Source organism: Ailuropoda melanoleuca, chromosome 20, assembly GCF_002007445.2.
Source record: "Ailuropoda melanoleuca isolate Jingjing chromosome 20, ASM200744v2, whole genome shotgun sequence".
Lineage (NCBI taxonomy): Eukaryota > Metazoa > Chordata > Mammalia > Carnivora > Ursidae > Ailuropoda > Ailuropoda melanoleuca.
In genome coordinates, this window is record NC_048237.1 from 2,764,246 (window position 1) to 2,787,479 (window position 23,234).

Below are 23,234 nucleotides of genomic sequence, written 5' to 3' on the forward strand. Positions count from 1 at the left end.
GGTGACATCAGTTGAAGCTTTTTTTTTTTTTTTTTTTTTTTTTAAGATTGTTTACTTATTTGAGAGAGAGAGAGAGAACACAAGTGGAGGGAAGAGGCAGAGGGAGAGGGAGATCATGACCTGAGCCAAAGGCAGATGCTTAAAGAACTGAGCCATCCAGGTACCCCCTAAAGGTTTTATTCTTAAGTAATCTCTACACCCAGTGTGGGGCTTGAACTCACAGCCCTGAGATCAAGAGTTGCATGCTCAACTGACTGAGCCAGCCAGGCACCTCTATAGCTAATAAAATTTTTAATACATTCTCTTTTTGCCTTTCTTTCTCATCATGCAGCTTTGTTCTTACCTATTTTTATTTTTTTCTGCTGTTTTTATCTTTGTGTTTTCTTTTTGTTGTTTTTCTTATGTGCTTATAACTCAGTTTGAACTTGACAATGTCCGAACTTGTCAGAAGAACCTACTTCTCAAATTCTTGGCTGGTTCTGGGCTGCCAGCATGTTTATTAGATCACTATAGAGGCACCTGGCTGGCTCAGTCAGAAGAGCATGTGACACATAACCCAAAAAAACAAAAAAACAAAACAAAAACCACATCAAAAAAACTTATATTAGATCACTGTATGTTTGTTTATTCATTGAACAGATATTTAGTAACTTATCTCTCAGAACCAAAACCTTACTAGGTGCTTTACAGATTACAGAGTGCTTTCATATTACCTATTTAAGCCTCATAATTACTTTTTGGGGCAGGAAGGAAATACTGTATATGTTACAAATGAGGAGACCGGGGTCATAAGGTTAAGTGACTTACCCCTTATGTGACTACCAAATGCGTGATTCAAAACTTAACTCAATTTGTTTGTCTTTAAAATCTTTGCTCCTTCTCCTGTTATCACTCTAATGCTGGTTTCAAGAGCTTTGCATGTTGGTTTAAAGATACCTAGGGCTTAGGTGTTAGAGTCAGACTGAGTTTGAATCCTAGCTGTACTAATACTCTGTAATCATAAGCAGAATACTTAGCCTCTCTGAAATAGGTCTTCCCAGGGCTGTGGACTTTTACGGCTCCATTTCATGTCATCACAAAAAAAAATTTTTTTTAACAACTATAACTTAAGTCTGCTCATGTTACTTACACGTAAAAGAATAAACTTCTATAACGTTTGCTTGATTTTCTGACTGTAGATATAACTTTTTTTTTTTTTCTTAAAGATTTTATTTATTTATTTGACAGAGAGAGAGAGGCAGCAAGAGAGGGAACACAAGCAGGGGAGTGGGAGAGAGAGAAGCAGGCTTCCCACTGAGCAGGGAGTCCGATGCGGGGCTGGATCCCAGAACGCTAGGATCATGACCTGAGCCGAAGGCAGATGCTTAACAACTGAGCCATCCAGGCGCCCCTGTGACGTGTTTTTTAATTTTAGAAAGCTTGGATGATGTATAAAACCACAAAGAAGAAAATTTAAAAACAATATAATCTGAGGTAACTACTGGAATACATGTTTAGAAATTTCTTTTGTTGTTAAAGTACTAGAGGCTTGACGGGAAAGCACTTTCACAGTGTGCACACTCCATTTCTTCCTTTGCCTCATCTGGATCCCCGGGGGTAGCAGTTGTTAATAGTGTGTTACCTTCCAGAGATTTCTCTCTCTGTATAAAATGTTTGGAAGTGCCTGGGTGGCTCAGTTGGTTAAGCATCTGACTTCAGCTCAGGTCATGATCTCAGGGTCCTGGGATTGAGCCCCGTGTCTGGTTCCAGGCTCCCTCTTCCTTTCCCCTTCCCCGTGCCCACGTTCTCTCTCTCTCTCTCTCTCTCTCTCTCTCTAATAAATAAGTGAAGTCTTCTAAATAATTAAATAAAATTAAACGTGTGCCTCATACTTCCCCCGCCTTCATTGGAACCATATTGTAGTGCAGAAAGTGTGCTGACATGGAATGAAGTCCATGTCAGTAAATGCAGAGCATCGCTTTTTAACTGTATTGCACAATTCCATTGTATGAGGATAAAATCAATAATTGTTTTGATTAAATTAATATTAAGCACTGTATGGAGACAGTTTGATTATCAGCATTTGGAGGGGCCTTCCAGGTAGAGGCCAAGGGTACTGCTCAGCATCCTGCAGGGCCCACGCAGCCTTCACGGCAAAGAATATCCACCCCAGATGGCAGCAGCTCTGAGGTCGAGAAAGCCTGCCGTAGTTATTTTGGGGGGTGCTTTATTGATTTTCCTGTTCTTACTGTCCTCCAGTAATTCTGAGAGGTTTGCCTCTCTCGTGTTAGCATAATTGCCTCTTTGGCCATTTTAGGTACAGTCACCTCCTTAAGACTATTCCAGATACCGTACAGGAACTGATTGGGAAAAACTCGAAGTCAGAAAAAATTACCCTGTTTATCCTAGGCCCTCCTCCCGATTCTTTGGCTAAAACTGAAGTTGCATCTCTTACTCTGTTGTTCACCTCAGGGTCTCAGCCTCTTGGAGGTAAAGGACCAGCTCCTGCTCATGTACCTCATGGATTTGACCCATCTCATCCTGGACAAAGCCTCCGGAGGGTCTCTTCAGGGACATGCTGCAGTTTTGAGACTGGTGGAGATTCGCACGGTATGAAACACTTGGCATCTTAGCATTCTAGGTTTCCACAGCCTGAACTCTAGGACTGTCACACAATAGCTCTCATTTAAGTGGGTGTTTTGATGATTAAGTGAGGAAACCAAATGAAAAAACTGTTTTCTTCTTCATTTGCTCAAGTTTATGTGTATTTTAGGTGCTTTATCTGGTGACTTAATATAGAGACTTTGATGTATTTTTAATTTTGGGAAGGGAATGTAATCCTATGTAACCATATTGTAGGTTTTGGAGAAGCTTCGTCCCTTGGACCAAAAACTGAAGTATCAAGTTGACAAACTAGTCAAGACTGCAGTGACAGGCAGCCTCAGTAAGTGGCAGAAACTGTAAGGTTATGTGGGGACCGTCATAAATTTCCAAATCTTGCAAAATCTCTTGGGCTTTTTATTTCAGGTGAGAACGACCCACTCCGTTTTAAGCCTCATCCCAGCAATATGATGAGCAAGGTAGGGAGTTGCGTTATCCTGGTTCCCCTGAGGACTCTAAGCCTGAATGAGCCTCGTAGTGACCCCGGCTCTCCTGGGATTCTCTTATTACTGTTGACTCCCATCTTGTGCCTTAGAATATGGGGTATGAGATTTTCCTTCCTCGCTCTTGTTTATGTTCCCACCTCCCCAGGGTACTCCAGCTTTGGTTTTTCTTATTGTCTGACACTTTCTAAGCTTATGGACATTATGTTCTTTTATAGTTGAGCTCTGAGGATGAGGAGGAAGATGAGGGAGAAGAAGGCCAATCAGAAGCTTCAGGGAAGAAACCTGCAAAAGGAACGGTTAAGAAATACGTTCCACCACGCTTGGTTCCAGTACATTATGGTATGAACTGTGGCTGCTGCCTCCTCAGCATAAATTGCGTCTCTCTTATCCTTTTATCTGTTCTGGGATCACCCTTACTGATTTGTGTCACATAGATGAAACGGAAGCGGAGCGGGAGAAGAAGTGGCTAGAACGGGCCAAAAAACGGGCACTGAGCAGCTCTGTCATTCGTGAACTGAAGGAGCAGTACTCAGACGCCCCAGAGGAAGTCCGTGATGCTCGGCATCCGCATGTTACTCGCCAGAGTCAAGAGGATCAACACAGGTCTGAGTGCTCGCCGTTGGAGATGGTTTTCTGCGCCATAGAAACCTGTCCTTATGCTTTGGATGAATGTGATTAAGTCTGGTACCAAGAGAACTCACATGATAGAGAAAGTGGAGTGGAAGACAGGCTGACGGTTTCTAAGAATGAGGGGTGTTAAGTACAGAGTAGGAACTAGAGGAAGAATGTTTTCTTTTTCCCAGCTGTTTAGGCTGAACAAATGCTACAGGAAAAGGAATATGTGCAGTTCCACCCTGTGGGGCTTTCAAAATTCTGTATTTCGCTGTCACAGTTCTCACTTCTGTGTAGAAGGCAATGAAGTCAGATTTTTATAATGGCACTGAGAGTGCTGGATAAGTTCGGGAAAGAAAAGCAGAAAAGCAATTGTGATACAAATACAGACTCACCAGTTTTGCCTTGGCGGCAATCTCTGTTGATAGATTTGAGTGAAGGGGCCCATGTAGGGAATCCTGTTTGTGAAGGTGAAGTCAAAGCGGTTTCTAGTATAATAGTCTGTAAGTATTCTTGTGGATGGACTGTGAGTTCCTTTCTAGGGAGGAGGGAGGTTCTAGCATAAAGAACACTTCGTTGAGGAAGCTCAGTATTAGACATCTGGTTTGTTCTTAAATACTCTGTCGACTTGCTATGAAATTTCTTGAGAGCTATATGGACAGGGGTGAGTAAATACCTGGGCCCGGGTTCTTGGCTGCAGCTGTGTGTGTGTGTGGACTAAGCATGTTGTACACCGTCTGTGTCCGTGTGGCAGGATCAACTATGAGGAGAGCATGATGGTGCGCTTAAGTGTCAGTAAACGCGAGAAAGGACGGCGAAAACGGGCGAATGTCATGAGCTCCCAACTCCATTCCCTCACACACTTCAGCGACATCAGTGCTTTGACAGGAGGAACCCCTCATCTTGATGAGGTAAGGTTGTGGGTACAGTGGTGGGAGACAGCCTCCTGGATTTCAGCCAGATGGATGTGGGGCTCATTACCATGCGGAATGCAGGAAGGGGTGCTAACCCTTGGAAATACACCACCATTCCTTCACTTCTCCGTCTGTCTCCAGGATCAGAATCCTGTCAAGAAGCGGAAGAAGATACCGAAGAAAGGTCGGAAGAAAAAAGGTCAGTGAATGGCTAGGACTTGGATGGTGAAGTACGGGGGGGGGGGGNGGGGGGGGGGGGGGGGGGGGCGGGCAATACAGGTTGGGACGTCAGCTGTCTGGATTTACCATCCTAGGTGTCAGCACCGCCCCTAGTATCTCTGCCTGACTGGGCATTGATCTCTTTAGAGGTGGGCTTCGTTGTTGTTCCTTGTCAAGCTGAAAATCAGCATCATTCACAAAAAAGATTTCTGGATTCTGTCTCTAAGATCCCACAGTTTGTGTGCAGTCTTCCTTAAGTAGAACTGTGGAAGTGCCGCTTGAAGGAAGCGTTATCATGATTCAGTTTCGTTCCTACTTCTAGTCTTTTGTCCTGGGAGAATGCAGAGTACTGCCCAGGGGACCCACCCTTCTTGAGCCCTCCTCTCTAGGTGTTCCTTTTTTCCTATCCCCTCAGCTTTTCCAACTGTCCTGTGCCTCATTCTTGGTTTCCCTTCCTTTCAGGTTTTCGGAGGCGGCGGTGATTACGGGTATCCATATTTATATGTGTATTTGTTGTCATCCTGGGATACTTCTAATTTCACTGTATGTAGGTGTTTTTTTTTTTCCTTGAAATTCATTGTTTGCTCTGGATATATGGAAAGATCTTTATTAATAAAATTGATTTTACTTATGAATTGAAGCCCCTTTTGCACATGTATGGTATGACTGGGATCACTGGGTGTGGGGTATTTTTGGTGAGAGGGCGATAAAAGGGAAAAAGGAAAGATGAAATTTTGGAGGGGGAGTGAGAGAAGTTTGGCTTTATATGGTTTCCTTTGAATGGTGTATTTTCATCAGAAACTGTAAATTGGTTATTTAACAAAAGAATGTTGGGAGATTAGAGTACTGTAGTCAACTCTTCCAACCCACATTGCCCCAATTTTGTGTATGATTTGTTATAATTGAATTCAAATCATAAATATGTGGGTCTTGTTTAGTTAATGTATCTTGCTGGCCACCAGGTGGCATCAGTGGTTCAGAAAACCTCCTTTGGTGCTTGACTGTAGGAAAAGCTATATAGAACCTTTCCTTGTCCACAAGTTACTCTTGTCTCCACTTCAGAATGTTTTTCTTTTCTTTCTAAAATAGTATAAACATAGGGCTGATCTTTGGTCAGTTACAGAGTTAATTTGGAGAGAATAGCAGAGTGAATGAGAAGATTGGAGTATAAAGAGTCAGTATAGTCTTGTGTTTTGTAGCCTCTTTGACCCTCCCTCAACTAAGCCCCCAGTTACCAGTCAATAAAGGCCAATCCTTTTACAAAGAGCTTGCAAAGAAGGAGTGCCAAAAATAGGCAGACAGAATATTCCTAGCTTGAAGACCAAAAGAGTGAGAATCCCACAGAATTATCAGCCTAAGTCAAGGGACTGGTAGGAGTTACATATCTGAGATCTTGTATTCTGTCCACAGAACGATCTCTGTTGGTGGGAGATCCTTCAGGCCTTGGATAATACAGAAAGTGAAAAGAGGAACAAGAGGGACAGAAGTTGAAGAATCTGTCGAATGAGTTCATTGGAGTTTTTATAAGGGCTTGGGATTTCCTGAAAACCTAATTTTGTGTCTGCATTCCTGGGCAGTGTCATGGAGAGGGGGTATAATTAAGTTATGATATTACTAAATCCTTGTTGATTCTGAGTCCCATGAATTTGGATTTACAGTGCTCTTCCCAACTGGGTGGCGTCTGTTTTTAGTCAACTGTAGCCTGGTAGAAAGTAGGAGACAAGCTAGTACTGTCTCCTGTCCACTCTTCGACTGATCACTTAACATCCCTGGCCTTTAATTTTCCTCAGCTGAAAAATGAATGTGTTAGACTGAATCTCCAAGATTCTCTCCAGGATGGGCTTATTTCTGGGGCCTTGATCTTTTAGTCTTTGGCAGATCTGAGGGAGCCTGACCTGCCCAGGACCCTCATACTTCTGTTTGCTCAAATGAATCTAACCAAGGAGCCACAAGAACAGATTTAGAGATTCTTTTCCCTTTCTGGCTGAGCTAACTGGACAGGAGGTTCAGTTCAAAAACGCTTTAGTTAGGACCACCACATTCCCACATTCGCTTCTTAGGACTAACTGTTGCATTTGTTTCTAATTTATTAAGATTTTTGGGTTTTGGGAACTGCCAAGGGAAAGGGAGTACTTTTTCTTTTTTAAGATCTTACTTTGTGTTACATACTGAGCTTTATACATAATCCTTACAAATTATATACTGCCTATATTTCACCAGTGAGGAAACTGAGACATTTAGGCAGTTTGCCCAAGATTACATGGCTAATAAATTAAACAGCCAGTCCTTGAAGAACAGAGTGTGGAGGCCCTCAGGTGTCTGGGGGATCATGAAAGTCTTCAGGTTGTTTTTTTCCTTTTTAAAAATAGTGGTAGGTAGTTTATAGCCTTTAGCTCCCCCTTCCCTACTGCCCCATTTCTGTTCAAGGTCTTTCTTTCAAAGAAACCACAAGTTCCAGATACTGTTCTGCCCTCTTGGTGGTATACCAGTGAACTGAACAAACAAAAGCCCCTCCCTACCTTTGTGGATCTTATATTCAAGCCAGTCTTTAATCCCAGGATATCTTGTTATCCCTGGTTTTCTAGATGATAGGCACTATTTGAAAGAGGTTTCCAACAAAATGTTAAATAATTTCTGAGAATATTTGCCCCAGAGTCATCAAATACCATTTAGAGAATACTGTTGACAAAGGTTTACTGGGATTTGCAACATGTAAAACAGGCAAAAGTGAGGTTATTTTAGTGAAAGTGGGGGTGAAGCATCCTGGAGCCCTGTGTTCTCATAGCCTGCTTCCCCCAAGATTTGTGAGTAGCTCCATGCAGCCTTTGTAACTTCACAGAATGTAGTTTGAAAACCAGTTACCGTAGTAGAGCAAGGGAACTAAGAATTAGAATCTCAGGGTTTCTTTATGGCTGTTGTTCGCTTTTCTTCTATCCTCATAGATTCAGTTCTCTGATTGTTCAGACCACATGAATGTCAGATTTCTGCAGTGCACTGCTGACAACAGATGTTTTCAATGTTCACGAAGTAATGTCTGTCATTAGTGCACGAGTACCTGTTCAGTTTTGTGAGGTAGAGAGTCTTGGTTTTGCTCTAGTCAAGTAGTTTAGTGTCTCTCTCTGCCTTAGTTTTTTCATCTGAGGGAGGGGGAAGAGGGTTTGACCGAGACCTGGTTTTGCCTATTTTTGTTACAGTTTTATGAAGGCTTGTGGAAATGTCTGTCAGGGGTTCACAACATTCTTCATGGATATATTTTTTATTAGAAAAATATATTTTGTTTATAAGGAAGGGATGATCTGATTGTGTCCATTTTCAGTACCATGGAGAGCTCAGGCTTTCCCATCTCCTTGCTTGCCTTGGGTTGGTGGAAAGTACATAGCTAAACCAATCCGCAGAGCTGAATGGTGTCCATCTGCCACTTTCCACAGCCCAGTTTATCTGTCCAATCTCCAGTTCTGTTTGGTAGCAGATTGAGTGAGAGTCAGCAACAGTCCTGAGTATCCCCGTGCTCCCTGCGATCTATTAGGTGTGTAAATCTCCGATCCATGTTTAGACTTATCCAAGGATTTGGCCAACCTCATGGAAGTATGTGAGGGAACTTCTGCTTTCTTCTCTGTTGGTAACATCATTTATGTTGTGATCCACAAGATTTTAAACAACCCTTGAGAGGAACTCTGTCCCCTATTCTTCTTTGCTTATAGACCCTTGAGGAGACTTAAACTTGCTCTTTGATTTCTTGTGCTCAGCCTCTCCTTCTGCCTCTGCATGGAGAAAGGCATCACTGCTCTGGCTCTCTGCCCAGTCTTGCTTTTGTATTTCTTTGATCTCATTGTTGAGAGGGTCTCAGAGAAGCCCCAAGAGCCGTGCCTTCGCATGTTTAAGCTATTGATGCTCTTGAAATAACAGAGCGCTGCTGTGTAAGAAGTATATTAAAGGTCTGTCCTGAACAAATTTGGGTCAATAGGTGGCAGTAGTCACCTAGTCCCGAGGCCCTGACACCCCCTGAACACAAGCACATTTGATGGCCATTATACTGAAGGTTGTGAGAAAGGAGGTCACATTGAAATAAAAATGGGGGAAAAAAACCAGCCCTTTTTGGTGAAATCCAGGAAATGCTGAAATGTACTGGATTAGTTCTGTGGGGGTGTTGTATGGGGGAGATTGCCAACAGCCTGAAGGGCCCTGGTAGGAAAGAGCAGGGCCTCAGGATTGGGGGAGGACTCTGTGGGTACTAGGGTTTCTGAGAGCTGGAGTGAGACTGTGTTAAATGAGGACCGGGGCTGAAAAGAGAGAGTCTGGGGTTGGGGGGAAGTAGAGAGGGAGAGAGGTGGAGGAGGGAGAGGCAGAGCTGTGTGAAGGGACCAGGGAAAGGGTGGGCTGTGATGGGTAGGACTGCGGTTAGAGGGGGAGGGGAGGCTGCTGCAATACTGAGCCCATCGAATGGGGGAGGGGGGGAGGGGGGGATAGTGGTCTGTGCTGCAGCTGCATTGGCTCCCCTCCCCCACACTTCCAAGGAGCTGGAGCGCTGGCAAATCTGTCTTCATGTATTTATTATTATTAAAAATGTGACGGATCCTTCCTCCCTGGAAGTACAACAAATACCACTGATCACATTTCTGTCTCTCCTCCCTCTGCAGAGCTTTTGCGTTCTCTCTCTCATTCTTCCCACCCCGTCCCCCTCCCAGGTCTGTTTGACTGCTGGGGGCGTGGGGGACCCTTCCTTTTCCCTCTCTGAGCTTGGTGGCTCCCTGGGGGTTTCTAATGATGGTTGGGAGTTTCAAGGCAATGCTGGGAGGAAGCGGCTGAGTGAGGGGCATCCATTGCCCCAGGGAGGGAGCTGTGCTCCGACCTCCAGTGGGGAAAAGAAATCACTTGGAAATAAAGATAAAATCCTTTCTCAGGCTAATGAAAGAAGAAGCAGCGCACACGTTCCTTTCAGTACCTGGCATTCCTTCCCTTTCATACCCTTTTCTACTGCCTGAATTCTGAGGGGAAACCCCCTTGGAATGGAAAAAGCCAGGAGTTCTGTGTCCTCCCTCCCTTACCTTTTTAAGTCCCTCTTTTCCCAGGAGAGCCATATAGAATTTATTCTTCTAGCCTGCGTGTTGGTTACCGAGAGGCTTGAAGGGCAGAAGCCATCACTTCTCCCTCCCCACCCGTACCCCAGCCTTCCCTTGCCCAGGTGGGGGCCTCTTTTGTTGCTTGCTGTAGCCCTCCGCCATGCCCATAGGTGGCGCTGCTGTTGCTCTGCGTGCTGGCCCTCCTCCCCAACACCATTCCTCCCACCCCCTGGCGCCCTCCCCCTTTCCCCAGCCCTCTCCTGCCTGATTGTTATTCCACCAACGTCTCTTCTACTGTTCCCTTCCTCAAATTAATTTTGTGGCGCTCTTTTTTCCGCAGTGCCATCTTCCCCTCCCCCCGCTCCAGCTCTCTTGCTCTCTCTATTTCTCTCTCTCTCTCCTTCTCTCTGTCTGCAGGGTTTCTCTCGGTCACCCCTATCTAAAATCTACACCCTTCCTTACTCCCTTTCTTTTTCTTTATCTCTTCTACTGTTGGCATCTTACAGATAACTCTCCTAATGAGAAGCGGCTACGGATGAGAGTGGGTGAGAAGAGAGCAGGGTGAGGGGGCTGAGGAGTCAGTGTGCAGGGCTAAGTCAGGAGTGACGAGGCTCTGGGAGGGAAGTGAATGGAAATGGGGAAGTAAAGGTATCCTTTGCTGTCCAGATCTATTCAGTTTCTGGATTTGGATAATGAGAGCTCAGCTGGCAAGGGAATACTATGTTATCCGAATTCACAGAATTTGATTCCATGTGCTGGGACAATGGGAGATAGGGAATCACAAGAATTCAGATAATAAGGGCTTCATCCAGAAACTTCTGGTTTAGGCTGAGGATAGCCGTGCTTTTGTTACCCTGTGTTTGAAGACTCGGGAAGAAAACCATGCTCTAAAACCTGTTCTCTGGTCCCTCAGGAGATGTCCTGTAATTGGTCTTTTGAGTCCTGAGAAGGTCCTTCTTGCCAGTACAGCTGTGATGCCTGCTTGTTGGGTATCCTGGCTGCCTGCTGAGCACAGTTCTGGCTATAGGACCTCAGTTTGCTCTTGTAGCCTGCTTCTTTCTCCTGCCATTCCGGGTCTCCTTTATCTCAACCAAATTGACATGGTTGCCTTACTCAACCATAGCTGCCTATATTGTTTAGTCTTCCAGAATACAGCCCAAATGCATCAGACCACTACCCTAGCTCTTACCCCACCTTGCTTCTTAACTTTATCTGCTCATTGTGTGAGGAGTACAAACCCTCAGCTAACTCAGCAGTGTCGTCGATTGTAAGGTCATCCAGTTTCTAGGATGCCTGATTTTCCTCTTATTGAATTATTTTTATGGATGAATAGCATCCTAGCAACTCTCTGGACAATGGTGCTGAGTCTGCCTTGTGTGTACCCTGAGAATTACAGATGGACATGTGGCCTCCTTCATTTCCCCATGGGAGGAGATCTTCTGTACCATATGCGGCTGTCCCGGAATGAGTGGCTCCCACTTCCCCAGCATGTGTGGGTCAAGGCTGCCTCCTAGACTGTAGAGAGGCAGAGTTGCCTGCCCAGCAGAGCACGGGAAACGGGGGCTAGAACACCACACCCTTCGCTTTATTCTCCGAGCCTGGCAGGTGCCTCTGAAAAATCTCTCTTTTGCCTGCCTCTCCCACCTTCCTAAAGCGTGCACATTGATGAAGGCGGGTAGGCCAGTGGATTCTTTGTTTCCTCAGCTGAATTTTCTACTGCCCTTTTTCAGACCCTCTAGTTAGGGTCATGGACTCATGTAATATAGACAGTGATCCCTATTAAAGTCCCTCTCTTAAAAGCAAGGCCCAATAAATATTTGTTAACTGAATGGCAGGAACTTTTCAGCTTTAGTGCCCTTCTAGAAGAGTTATAAATCAAGTTTTAACTGTTTCTTCCCTTAGTGTTTATGGTGCTCTAGTTAAAATTGGTTGATTTTTGTTTTGTTTCACTCAGGCCTTATAGAGCGAAGTGATTTATACAAAACTTTACAAATAAGTCATTAGCAGAGCTGGCATGAGAGCGTATATCCTCTCCAACATCTAGGTCTGGCTTTGTTGACTCCCTCTTGGAAACCAGTGTTCCTATTTCAACCCCAGAGCCACTGACAGCCTTGAAGCCAGCAGCAGGTCAGGTTTTATGTCTAAGCTAAGCCGGCCTTGGTTGGCCTGCTGAGGGAGAGCATCAGCAGTGGGAGAGCTGGGGTATGTGGGCTGGCCGAGGTACCTGGCCAGAATTCTCAGGTGTTCCACAGTCCAGCCTGTCGGAGAGGCCTTGACAGTGGCGAGGTAGGGGATTTCCAAAGCCCTGGCTTCTATTTCCCGTTCCACATTTAATTTGACCCTATTGTTAATATGCTCCTTCCCCTAAGACTTCTCCCCTTCAAAAATATCTTAGAACTCAGGCTCTCAAGTGGTGGATGCTGGAAACTCTGTCTCTTCTTTCCTTGCTGCTGCTCATTGGCAACTAACTCTTCGGTTCATGGAACACTAAAATAACAAAAGGTTCTGTGGACCACCTGCTTCCTCCTACTCATGCCTGTGATCCGAAATCTAGTGTTAAACCATCATTGTGGCTATATTAATAAGTGTCCATATAGTTTTTTATTGTTGATTAAAACCTAGACTAGAAAATAGGCTGAGAAAGCATTCATGTATTTCCATTCTGACTGAGCCTGTAGCAACTTCCTCTGAGAACTGCTTTGTCTCATCTGCCAGCCTTGGGTTTAGCCCCACGGGTGAACTCTGGAGAATAAAGAGCCCCTGAGTTTCTACTTCCTCTCTCCCAATTGTGATTCACTCACTGCTAGCTCTTGCAGGAAGCCCTAGGTGGTAAAGAGATCAAATCAGAATTCCTAGCCAGGAAAACCCTGTCTCTTAGCTACAGTGACCCCTGTCTGCCATTGCATTCAGCTCTATGGCAGTTAACACCAGAAAAGCTTCATCTGGCTTCACACCCTCCTTCTGTTTCTTTCAGTCAAGCCTTATGTAATCTATCACTGATGGCAGACTTCCTTCTTGCCCTCCTTTATTCCCTCCAAGGCTTTAAGCTCCAAAGCTTCCTAGCTGCCTCCCACCAAAAGGGTACTTTCTGAAGCCCCATCTTTCCTCTCTTTCTCATCCCTCAAATCCTCAAATCAGCCCCCTAATGGATGTCTTTCCCTCAGTATCAGATGATACCCTTAGAGAGCCAGCTGGGTGGTGCTAAAAATCCCATTCCTCACCCATCTCCCCGCTGGAGCTCCTGGAATCGGGTCTGCAGCCTCCTGTCATCCTAGCCTCCTTTTCTGTTCATTTGGAAGCTTTTCTCCATTGCTTTTGATAAATTCCTGGTTTGGCAGAAATATCCAGTATTTAGGAAGGTCCTGTGGGATGATTCCCTGTCTCCGGCACCTTAGTTGACCCTCAGAAGGATCTGCTCCTGCCCCTCCCTGCCTTGCTGCCATTCCCCCTCTGCCCGGCCTAGGCTGGGTGGGATCAGTACGTAGAAGTCCTCTGCTTGGACACTCCATCCCTCTTTATCCATCGTGGCAAACAAAGCGTGGCTCTGCCCCTGACTTCCTTCTCTTCCTTCTCCATTATTTATTTCTTCTCCTTCGCCTTCTCCCACCTCTCCCTTCCCTCCTCACGTAACACTCTTCATTCCTCTTCCTTTAAATCTCCTTCTCGTCGACTTGCTCCCCGTCGCCCATCTGTGCTACTCCCCCCCCACCATCTTTCATTTTCAGTAGCTAGCTTCCTCATTGCCTGTGCATGCTGAGGAAACAGGCAGGTATGGGAAGAATGGCTGCAGAGTGGGTCCCTGGTTGTCAGAGTAAGCTATCCCTTTTTCTCCAGAGGATTGGTGGCTATCTTTTCCCAGCTTGTCCTCAGTGGTCCTTAGAAGCCCGGGAACCCCAAGATGCTGGCTCTCTCTTTAGGGACGAACAGTCTCTCCTCTTCGCTTCATCCAGTTTTGAAGAGGAGAGGAGTCATTGGATCCGATGCCCTCTTCTCTTGCTCTTCCTGAGTGTGGGTCTGTTCGTGTTTTTTTCCCCCTTTCTTTCTCGTTTTCTCCCTCTTTCTGTCTCTCCCCAGCACAAAGCAGCGGCAGGACTGAACGAGTCTGTCTAGAGGCTCTGCCAGTCTATGCCCCTCACTCTTGCCCCTCCCCCCTCGCTGTGCGTGCTGTGGGAGGGGGGGTTGGAGGGCGGTGGCATGGTGCCAGCCAACCCAGAACCATCTCCGGTGCCTTCTGCACTAAGGCGGGCTCTGTCTCTCCTGCCCTCCTCTCCCACTCTTCCTCTCCCATTTTTAATTAGCTGCTGAATTAATTAAATCCCACATGCTAATTAACATTCCTACGGGGAAGCAACCAGGTCAGAAAAGCAGGGGGTGGTAAAGCAAGGCTTCTGTCCATCTAGGATAGGAGTTTTGGGGATAGGAGGTAAGGGGGAAGGAAGGAAGGGAGAAAAGGGTAGGTGAGGAAAGAATCTAAGTGGAAAGAAACCTGAGAGAGGTATGAAGAGACAGAGAAGTGAAATCATGGAGAATGGAACCTATTAAAAAGGAGAATAATTAGAATAATTAACATGGGAGAAATGAAAGTGTCTTGAAACCTCTAAAGGTTAGAGGTAGAGCTGTGGGTCTCCGACATTAGCATGCGTGAGTAACCTGAGAAATAGTGGTATAGAGGATGCTAATTTGCTGCCTTGAATGTCTTCCAAAGAAATAAATCTCAGTTTTAATAGGAGTGCTTTAGGTTAGAAATGAAGGAGAACTTCCTCCTTGCAAGGCAGCGGCATTCTCTGCTGTAGGAACTCTTTGGGAGATGAATTCTTCTCTGTCTAGAATGGTTAAAGTTTGCCAAAAGCCAGAGGAAAATGATGAACTTTGAAGGTGTTGTCTAAATAGACGAATATCAATCCTTAAGTGTGTACCCTGTCCTGGAGAACCAAGAAAATCCAGGATGGGAAAATTGCGAATTCATTCTCAGTTCCCTTTCCTTATTGCATTCTGGTGAGCTTTGAGCTTCCTCTCTGTGGTCCTGTCAACTTTTTAGGGATGAGCCTTCTCTTCAAATGAGATAATTGCGTTGCTGGGAGGTTTAGAGCACTGATTCCTGGTGAGATCTTCAGAAAGATGAGTGCCTTATGGCTACCGTGGCTTCTGTCTTTGAGCAAGGGGTAGAGAGATAAGAGAACAACTGGAGTTATATAGAAGGGAGCAGAGAAGGGAGGTTGGGGTATGAATTGACAAGGGTAGGTCTGGCACCAAGGATTCCATTAAAGTCACTACTGTGACCCAACCTGAAAAAAATAGGGACATCTTGCTTGTCACTGCTTTTCTTCTCTGAAGAGTAAAGAAAACTATATTCAATACAGCTCTAAACTCCCCCTTGTTTAGCCCCCCACCAAGAACTCCAGTCTTGGAAGAGTGCAGCAGGCTAGAAGAATGTTTCCCAACCATTCTGAGTCTGAAACACACCGAGAGCAAATGCTGTGTTTCCTACCCCCCCTACCTACCATTCACTTAGACAGCATTCCCCCCATTACACTGCAGTAATTAATTCACTCAAAAATATTTGCATACAGGCCGTGCAGAGCGCGGTACAGTGAGTAACTGGGCTTGTGCGTATGTGTGAATGTGTGTGTGCCCCTCTAGCACCTACTGGCCTGCGCTGCCTGCGTGTCCTCTTGCGTTATTCCTTATCCTTTCTTACGTCTGTGTCTGATCTGTCACAGAGATGGCGGCTCCTGGGGAAACCAAGTCTTCAAAGCGGGGCACACAGAGCACCAGCCTAAACCCTTTCGTGTTTGCAGCTCCTCGCAAACACTGATTAACATACAGCCGTACATCCAGGTTCAGCAGTTGATTTAGAGTCTGCGACATTCCTAGTTGTGGCGAATATTTTCCTCTGAAGGGAGCGCTTATTTTTTATTTTTATTTTTATTTTTTTAAAGATTTTATTTTTATTTATTCGACAGAGATAGAGACAGCCAGCGAGAGAGGGAACACACAGGGGGAGTGGGAGAGGAAGAAGCAGGCTCCTACAGGAGGAGTCTGATGTGGGGCTCGATCCCATAATGCCGGGATCACGCCCTGAGCCGAAGGCAGACGCTTAACCGCTGTGCCACCCAGGCGCCCCCGGAGCGCTTATTTTTTAAAGTTAGGGAGAGCGTGATGGCGAGTAAGATAACAAATTATGTGACAAGTAAGGTGGGCGACTCGACAGGGGAGTAGTGCTTATGCTCCTTGATGGGGTTGGAGGCCAGTTCCTAAAGAGGCGCCAGGCCTGAGGAGAGGCCGCGGAGTGCAGAGAACAGGGCACAGGTTTGTCATTGTCTGTACTGTATTCCCTTTCACACTCTCGTGGACATTTCCCAGCATCTTCCCGCTCCAGAATTATGATTAGGCCGCTCATGCCCATTTACATCCAATTTTGTCCACTTCATGTTGTGTCATGTTCTCCTATGCTATTAAAAAATCGGATTAAAGAACACTTCATGAACATGTAATATTCTAACATGGATGTACCATGATTTGTGAAACCATTTCTTATTGTGGGACATTTAGGATGTTTCCAGGTTTGTTGTTACTGTTTCTTCCTTCTGTGATGGATAGCCACATCTTTATATGTAAATCTTGTAAGTCTTGCAATTTTCCGAAGTGGAATTTCTGGAGCAAAGGATAAAGACCCCCATTCTGGTTTGTGGGTTGACTGCATTTGATTCACCTAGGGAAGCTTATTATTATTTAATTTTTAAAAAGGATTTATTTTTTTAAATAGGTAAAAAATTCCAACACTACAAAAGGGAACACAATGCAATTTCCTTCCACCTTTGTCCCTCATTTCCCTCCCCAGAGGTGTTCTTTGCACGTATAAGCGTATGTATAGCTACAGAAGGTTTGTGAAAAATAGAAATCATTCAACCCCACCTCCAGAAATTCTACTCTGATCTGAAGAGGAGCCTTGGACTGTTTTCCCCCCTTCCCCCACCTCTAATAGCTTTCTAGCTAATTCTGTGCAGCCAGATGTGGGAACAACCACCAAGTCAGATGAACTCTCGGGATCCTTTCCAGCTCTAAAATTTAATGACTGAAGCTCACAGAATTAGTAATTTAAAAAATAATAATGATTAATGTTAAGACTAAATCATAATCAAGTGTCATAAAGATTCTCTTTGAAATGATCTCAGGTATCCAATTCTTGATACTGAATTTATTATTATTAATACAAATAATGGCTACCATTTATGGAGTGCTTATCTGTGCCAGGCTTTTAGAAAGTACTTTAAACATTCTCACTTAAATCTCTTAGCACCCCATGAGCTAGGTAATTCTTAAAGCAAGGCTTTGGAAAGATCGAGCAGTGAGCCCATGATTGAGGAACCATTAAGTGGCAGAATGAAGATTTGAACCCAGGGACCAGTCTTCCTCTGATGTCCATTCACCTTCACCCTCACCCCAACTGTGAGATCATACTCTGCCTGGTATTTGGTAAACTTGCTTTTTTTCCTAAAACGTGTCATGAATATCTTTTGTTTCATATATAAAGGTGGTATTTATGTTCATTTTTAGGTTTTTTTATTTTTTATTTTATTATTTTTGTCATTCATTACACACGTAGTACAGATAACAGAAACTCCCTTGACCTCACGCCCCCAATTCTTAACAACCACTCTTAACCAAATTTGTGTATATCTGGGCCTTTTTCCATGCATTTATGTAGGTACAGAAATACGTGGGGTTTTTTTGAGTGTTTTGTAGTTGTTATTTTATTTTTACATAAATGGGAGCACACTATACATGGGGTTTTGTAATGTGCTTTTTTAATTATTATATCTTGAAAGTCTTTCTAGGTCTTTAAAGATCTTTTTCAATTTTTTAATTCCTACCTAATATCTGTAGTTTATGCAACCATTTTGCTAATGATAGGAATTATTACACACACTACTATTGTAAAGAATGTTGAGTTGTTTTTCTCATAGATGCCTAGAAGTAGAATTGCTGGATAGAAGTTTTAAATGTTAATGGACACTGAAGTTGCCCTCCAGAAAGGCTAAATGAGTTTCTACTTCCACCAGCAGTGTACGAGAGTGGCATTTCCCTTGCCAGTACCGGACGCACTGCAGCTCTTCCCCTGAATTTGCTTTATGTTAATTGCTTCTTCTGGATGGTCTCTTGCAGAACAAGCCAAATATTGACAGATCTCTTTTGATTAAACTCTAGGGTAACTTTTCGCCTATTATTTCTGACCTCTGTACTGGGCCTGTTCTCTGAGATACATAGACTTTCTTTTTTTTTTTTTTTTTTAAGAATCTAATTGTCTAAACCTTGTGTCTCTTCTGGAATGTCCTCATGCCTGTCGGCATCCCCTTTTGCAGTTGTTAATAATGCCTGGAATGGTTTAGGCATAGCCTTGCTTACAGCCAGAATGCTTCTCTCAATTACTTATAGGCACAGGGAGAGGCAAGTCAAAGAATTACATAACACTTTAACACATTGTTTATTCACTGTTTTAATACTTTCTTTGTTTAGTAGCTATGATTTCTTCTATTGTAATCTTTTTGGAATGTGTGAGTCCGCTAACGGGTGGGGTCATCGTCAGTTCATCAAGAGGCCTCCTGATGATAGGGCGGCATTGACTAGCACCCAGAGTGAAAGGGTCTGCCCTCATGATAAGGGGCACAGGCAACCTCAAGCCTTACTGACTTTTGGATCTCAAACATAGGGATAGACAACAAAGAAAAACAAACAGTACTAAAACTAAACGAGAAGAAATAAGCATTGTTTTCTACATTGACAGGCTCAGTTGCCTTAATAGAGGAGAAATGAAGGAGATGGGTGAATTTAGAAAGCCTTCTTCTATTCCTTAAGGCCTTCCTTGACTCTTCTCCTGTGTGAGTAATAGAAGAGCAAATTTGTGGAGGGGTAAGAGGTCTCTCCCAGCCCTGCGGATCTAGGGTCCTTGAATAATTTGGAATATTTGCTTCTGTGGCTATAGAAAGTGCCACTTGGGCAATTTAGCTTCCAGATCTTGATGTTATTGACTGATAAATGAAAAAAAAACAAAACAAAACAGCAATTATTTAAGAAATTTTGGGGCTCTGATGTTGAAAGGGAGTTTGGAGGTCATTTAACAATGGCATATGGTTTAGTGGGTTTGGGGATCTGAAAAAAACTGAGTTGAAATTCAGCCACTTCCCAGCTGCAGAGCTTTGGGTAAGTCACCTCTCTGGGCCTCAGTTACTTCATTTGCAAAATTCAGAGAATCACTACTTTCTAGGATTTTTCTGAAGGATAGAAATAAGTATAAAGCTTTCCTTGTGGCCCTTTGTCTATGAAGGCCCCTTAGGGCGCGTGGTTATCATATGGGCCAGCACCCTCATCTGCATGAGGAAACTTAGGCTCAGGGAAGTGAAGTGGACAGCCCAAGGTCACAGAGCTTGTCAGTCCAGAGCCAGGCGTCAGATTTAGATTTTTTGACTTTTGGCCCAGTTTCCTTTCTAACAGCCTACAATGTAGTCTTTTTTCATTCTTTATTAAAAAACGAAAAAAACATGCCCCCGTCCCCCCCTCCATTCTTCCTTGTCTTTGTGTGTGGACAGATAATAGGGGCAGGAACCCTACAGAGGTACCGGATAGGAGGAAGTACTCTGTTGGAGAAACTTAATTGACCAGCTTATCAAAACGTCCTGCCAAGCTGGCTGAAAACCAGTGATCCTGGATCCAGCTCTGGCTGGAAGCAGTGAGAAATGTACTTTGAGCTCCTCCACTCCCTCCCCCTTATTTCCTACTGTGCCTGCAGGCTCTGGTTGGCCAGGACTTCCAAGTGGATGAGGCTGATTTGAGCCAGTATCCTATTGGCCACCTCTGTTTCCTCCTCATTGGGAGCTGCTGAGAAGAAAATGGCTGGTCGGCCTTTGGGATGTTTCTGCAATCTGCAGAGGGAAGAAGGGAGGAGGAGGTGAAACTGGACGGTCCAAGGCTGAGAGTCTAGTAGCATCAGCAAAAAGATGCAAGTGTCTGGGAATCCTTGGCTCTCTTACTGCTAAATTCTGTGCAGAGATTGCCCTGGATGGATGGAGTTGGCAACACCTACCCACTCTCCTTTCTGAGCTTCCGTCAGGGGCTGCTGTAGCCCGTGCTGACAAGGGTGGCTGCCAGCTCCCCCTTCCCTGTGGCGCCCTGTGCTCTGGACCTTCACCTGCCTTTCTCAATAGTTTATATTTTCCTCCTCTCGACAGTCAGTACGATGCAACCAGCTAATGCCTGCTAACTAGTTTGATTTCTCATGGTATCCTTCCCAGGCGACATAATGCCTTAGCATAGGTAAGAGAAGCACGTCTGTCTGCAGAAGGCCCTACGCGACTCCAGGCGTGGGCAGTTTGGGCAACGTGGTGTCCACAGCAGGCAGTATTTGCTAGGCGTGCCCTCACTCTCTCCGAGTTCTGCTTTTTGTATTGGGCACTGTGCTAGGTGCTGGGATAGGCCGTGAACTCCCTCTTCCGGAGGAATTCAGTTTGGAAGGGAGTCGGGCATGTTCGAATAGTCCTTATGGTAGTCGGTGTGCTCTGGAGCAGACCGTTGTGTAAGGTGCTGTGTGAGATCAGCTGAGTGAATTCATCAGACATGTCCGGGAGATTTCAGAGCCTCAGGCCAGGCCTGGGTTGGGGGGCGGGGGCGGCTGCACTTTAGTTGTGTATAGATTCAGAATCCCATGGAAAGCTGATACTGTGGTGGAGGCAGAACTGTTATCGGAGCCAGCACAGCCTGTGTCTAAGAGGCATTTTCCTGGGGGAGCAGAAGCCTGGAGAGCATTGTTCAGCCCCGCCTGGGGGTAGGGATGCTCTTCGAGAGAATTCACCCAGTTCTGATATGGCGCAGTGGCAAAACTCTGACTGGGGAATAATAAGACCTAGGTTGAAGTCCTAGTTTTCTTACCGAGAGCTGGATCAATTAATCTTTTGAGCACCTACCATGTGCAAGGAGGGGATGGGAATCAGGCCTATAGACTCCTTTCCTGATCCCAAAAGTCCGTAGTCAGGGTTCAGGGCAAAGATTGCATGGTGTAAAGAGGGGGAAGGATAAGTGATTACTAATTACTATTAAACAACTTAATGGTAGGAACTGAGTTACCTATACATCTTTTTTTTTATATAATTAATGTGTTTTTTTTTTAAATAGGTACTCTAGCTCCTTGCTTGGAACTAGTACTTAGCAAAGCCCTTGATAAATATTAGTTGACGGACTACGATTTGTCAGCGAAAGGAAAACTACTTCTGAGGGCCTTGGTGAAGTGATGTTGCATCATTTGAAGAAATAACAGAGAACTCCCTCAGCTCTTAAATGTGTCTAGTGCTGTCAGGTTCTTGGAGGGAAACGGGGAGCTAAATGCAGATGCCATCATTAGTCTGGCCCACGCCATTGGGAGACCCTCGTCCTGTCTTGAGACACAAGCTGCCTACAGCTTCAATCCAGGCCCCTCGGGGTGGAGGCAAGGACCTGAGACCACGAGTCAGAAGGCTGGACTCCACTCCCACTTCTGCCATTTGCCAGCTGGGTGAACCTGGGGGAGTCGGCCCTGCCGGTGCTGCGTAAAGGGGTAACATCTACCCTGCGTTAATACGGTAGGCCCCTTCATCTGCAGTTTCGTTTCCTGAGGTTTCAGTTACCCGCAGTCACCTGCAGTCCAGAAGCAAGAGGGTCCTTCTCTTCATGTGCCATCGGGTCAGTAGTGACCTCGCACGCCTCACCCGCCTGTGTCGTTCCCCTCACGGCTTCATCTCGTCACGTAGCTGTTTTATCATCTCACAGGATCACAAGCAGAAGAAGGGTAAGAGAGACCACATCCAAATAACTTCTGTTACAGTATATTGTTACAATTGTTCTGTGTTATTATCAGTTGTAATTGGTCATCTCTTACTGTGCCTAATCGATCAACTTTATCATAGGTGTGTGTGTATAGGAGAAAACATAGCACGTATGCAGTTCGGTACTGTCTGTGGTTCAGCCAGCCCCCGGGGGTCCTGGAACATATGCCCTGTGGAGAAGGGGGGCTACTGTATGTGGAACAGAACATTTCCAAAGCAGAGGTTAAAGGATAATGTGTTCCTTCCTATCCACAAAGCACCCTACTCGGAGGCATTCAGCTTCTGAAGTATCCCTGCTCTGCAGATGAGGTAACGAGGTCTAGAAAGGCTAAAGGACTTGCAGATTATGTTTGGAGCTGATAGTATTTTTGTTTCAGAGAAAGAGGTCTTTGCTCAATTGTCACCTTCTCTGTGTTTAAATTCGCCCCTTGCCCCTCCCTCTGTACATACCCCGTCTCCCTTCCCTGCTTTATGTTTCTCTGTAGCGTCAACACAATTTAATATATCGTATATCCTCAGAGATGGCTTATATGTTGGACATTGCCTTACGGTACATTTTAGGTTGGCATTTCAGAAGCAAAGAAATGAAGGATAGTGATTAAAGTGAGCCCTGGACATTGGAGCCTTGGGCCCTGTCTTCTGGCTGAGAAGGGATTCTGCCAAGTAAAAGGATCTTGGAGGTCTCCTTAGCTGGGTTCAGCTTCTAGGTCAAGGGCAAAGCTAGTAGTAGGTAATGTTTGCAAAAAGAGATCTGAGAAATAGGGCTCTTGGGTTCCTTTGCTTTTGTGCTTGGCTCTGGGTTCTGTCATACCGGCAGAGGCCCAGAGGATTCTGAGGGCTTGTCCAGTTAGGAATAAGGCTACTGTATTAAAGCTTCGGGTTTATGCAAGATGTAATGATTAATGAAAGAGGGATTATTTACTTAGAAAAGGATTCTGGGCATTTGTATGCTGTAGTTGACAAAACCCTGGACTAAGCCTTAGCAGCCCTACGTTCCAGTCTCGGCTTTGCAGCTAATTTTCTGGGTGACCTTTGGTCAGGCACTGTACTTCTCTAAAGCTGGTTTTCCCCATTTCTCTCTAGGTTGTAAGAATCGTGTAAGATTGCAGCTTTAAAAGTCTTTAAAGCCTATAAAGGAAGGCAGGAAATGACTGGCAGCATTTATGAGGTGACTCCTAAGAGCCAGCTACAGTGTAAGACGTTCTCATCAGGAAAATGAGCTCATTTAGTCTTCACAAGCACTGGGACCATTTTACAACCATTTTGTGGATTAGGGGACTGAGGCTCGGGGGGATTAGTCTCAGGGGGTCAGCATCGTTTTCAGGGTCCTGGGTCTACTGCGTGAGCTCCTACCTGAGACGTGGAGCTTGGCCCTCAAGAGGTTCCAGGTGACCCTGCCTTGGCTGCTCCACGGGGGCACTGCTGCTTATCCTGGCGATTCTCTACTGAACTTTAAGGTGATAAGTAAATTGTTTTTGTTATTAAAGGGGG

General features: G+C 45.0%; 1 protein-coding gene across 1 annotated transcript in view; it reads left to right on the forward strand.

Annotated features, from left to right (window-relative positions):
- The window catches only part of NGDN (neuroguidin), a 7,570-nt gene extending 2,104 nt beyond the window's left edge, over window positions 1-5,466 (forward strand). Inside the window, exons 2-9 of the mRNA XM_034648670.1 lie at window positions 2,389-2,589; window positions 2,839-2,923; window positions 3,007-3,059; window positions 3,302-3,425; window positions 3,521-3,689; window positions 4,453-4,609; window positions 4,754-4,811; window positions 5,294-5,466. Of these exons, the coding sequence (XP_034504561.1) occupies window positions 2,389-2,589; window positions 2,839-2,923; window positions 3,007-3,059; window positions 3,302-3,425; window positions 3,521-3,689; window positions 4,453-4,609; window positions 4,754-4,811; window positions 5,294-5,313 (867 nt within the window). The 3' untranslated portion in view covers window positions 5,314-5,466. The remainder of the gene's footprint in view (window positions 1-2,388; window positions 2,590-2,838; window positions 2,924-3,006; window positions 3,060-3,301; window positions 3,426-3,520; window positions 3,690-4,452; window positions 4,610-4,753; window positions 4,812-5,293) is intronic.
- The last annotated feature ends 17,768 nt before the right edge of the window (window positions 5,467-23,234 follow it).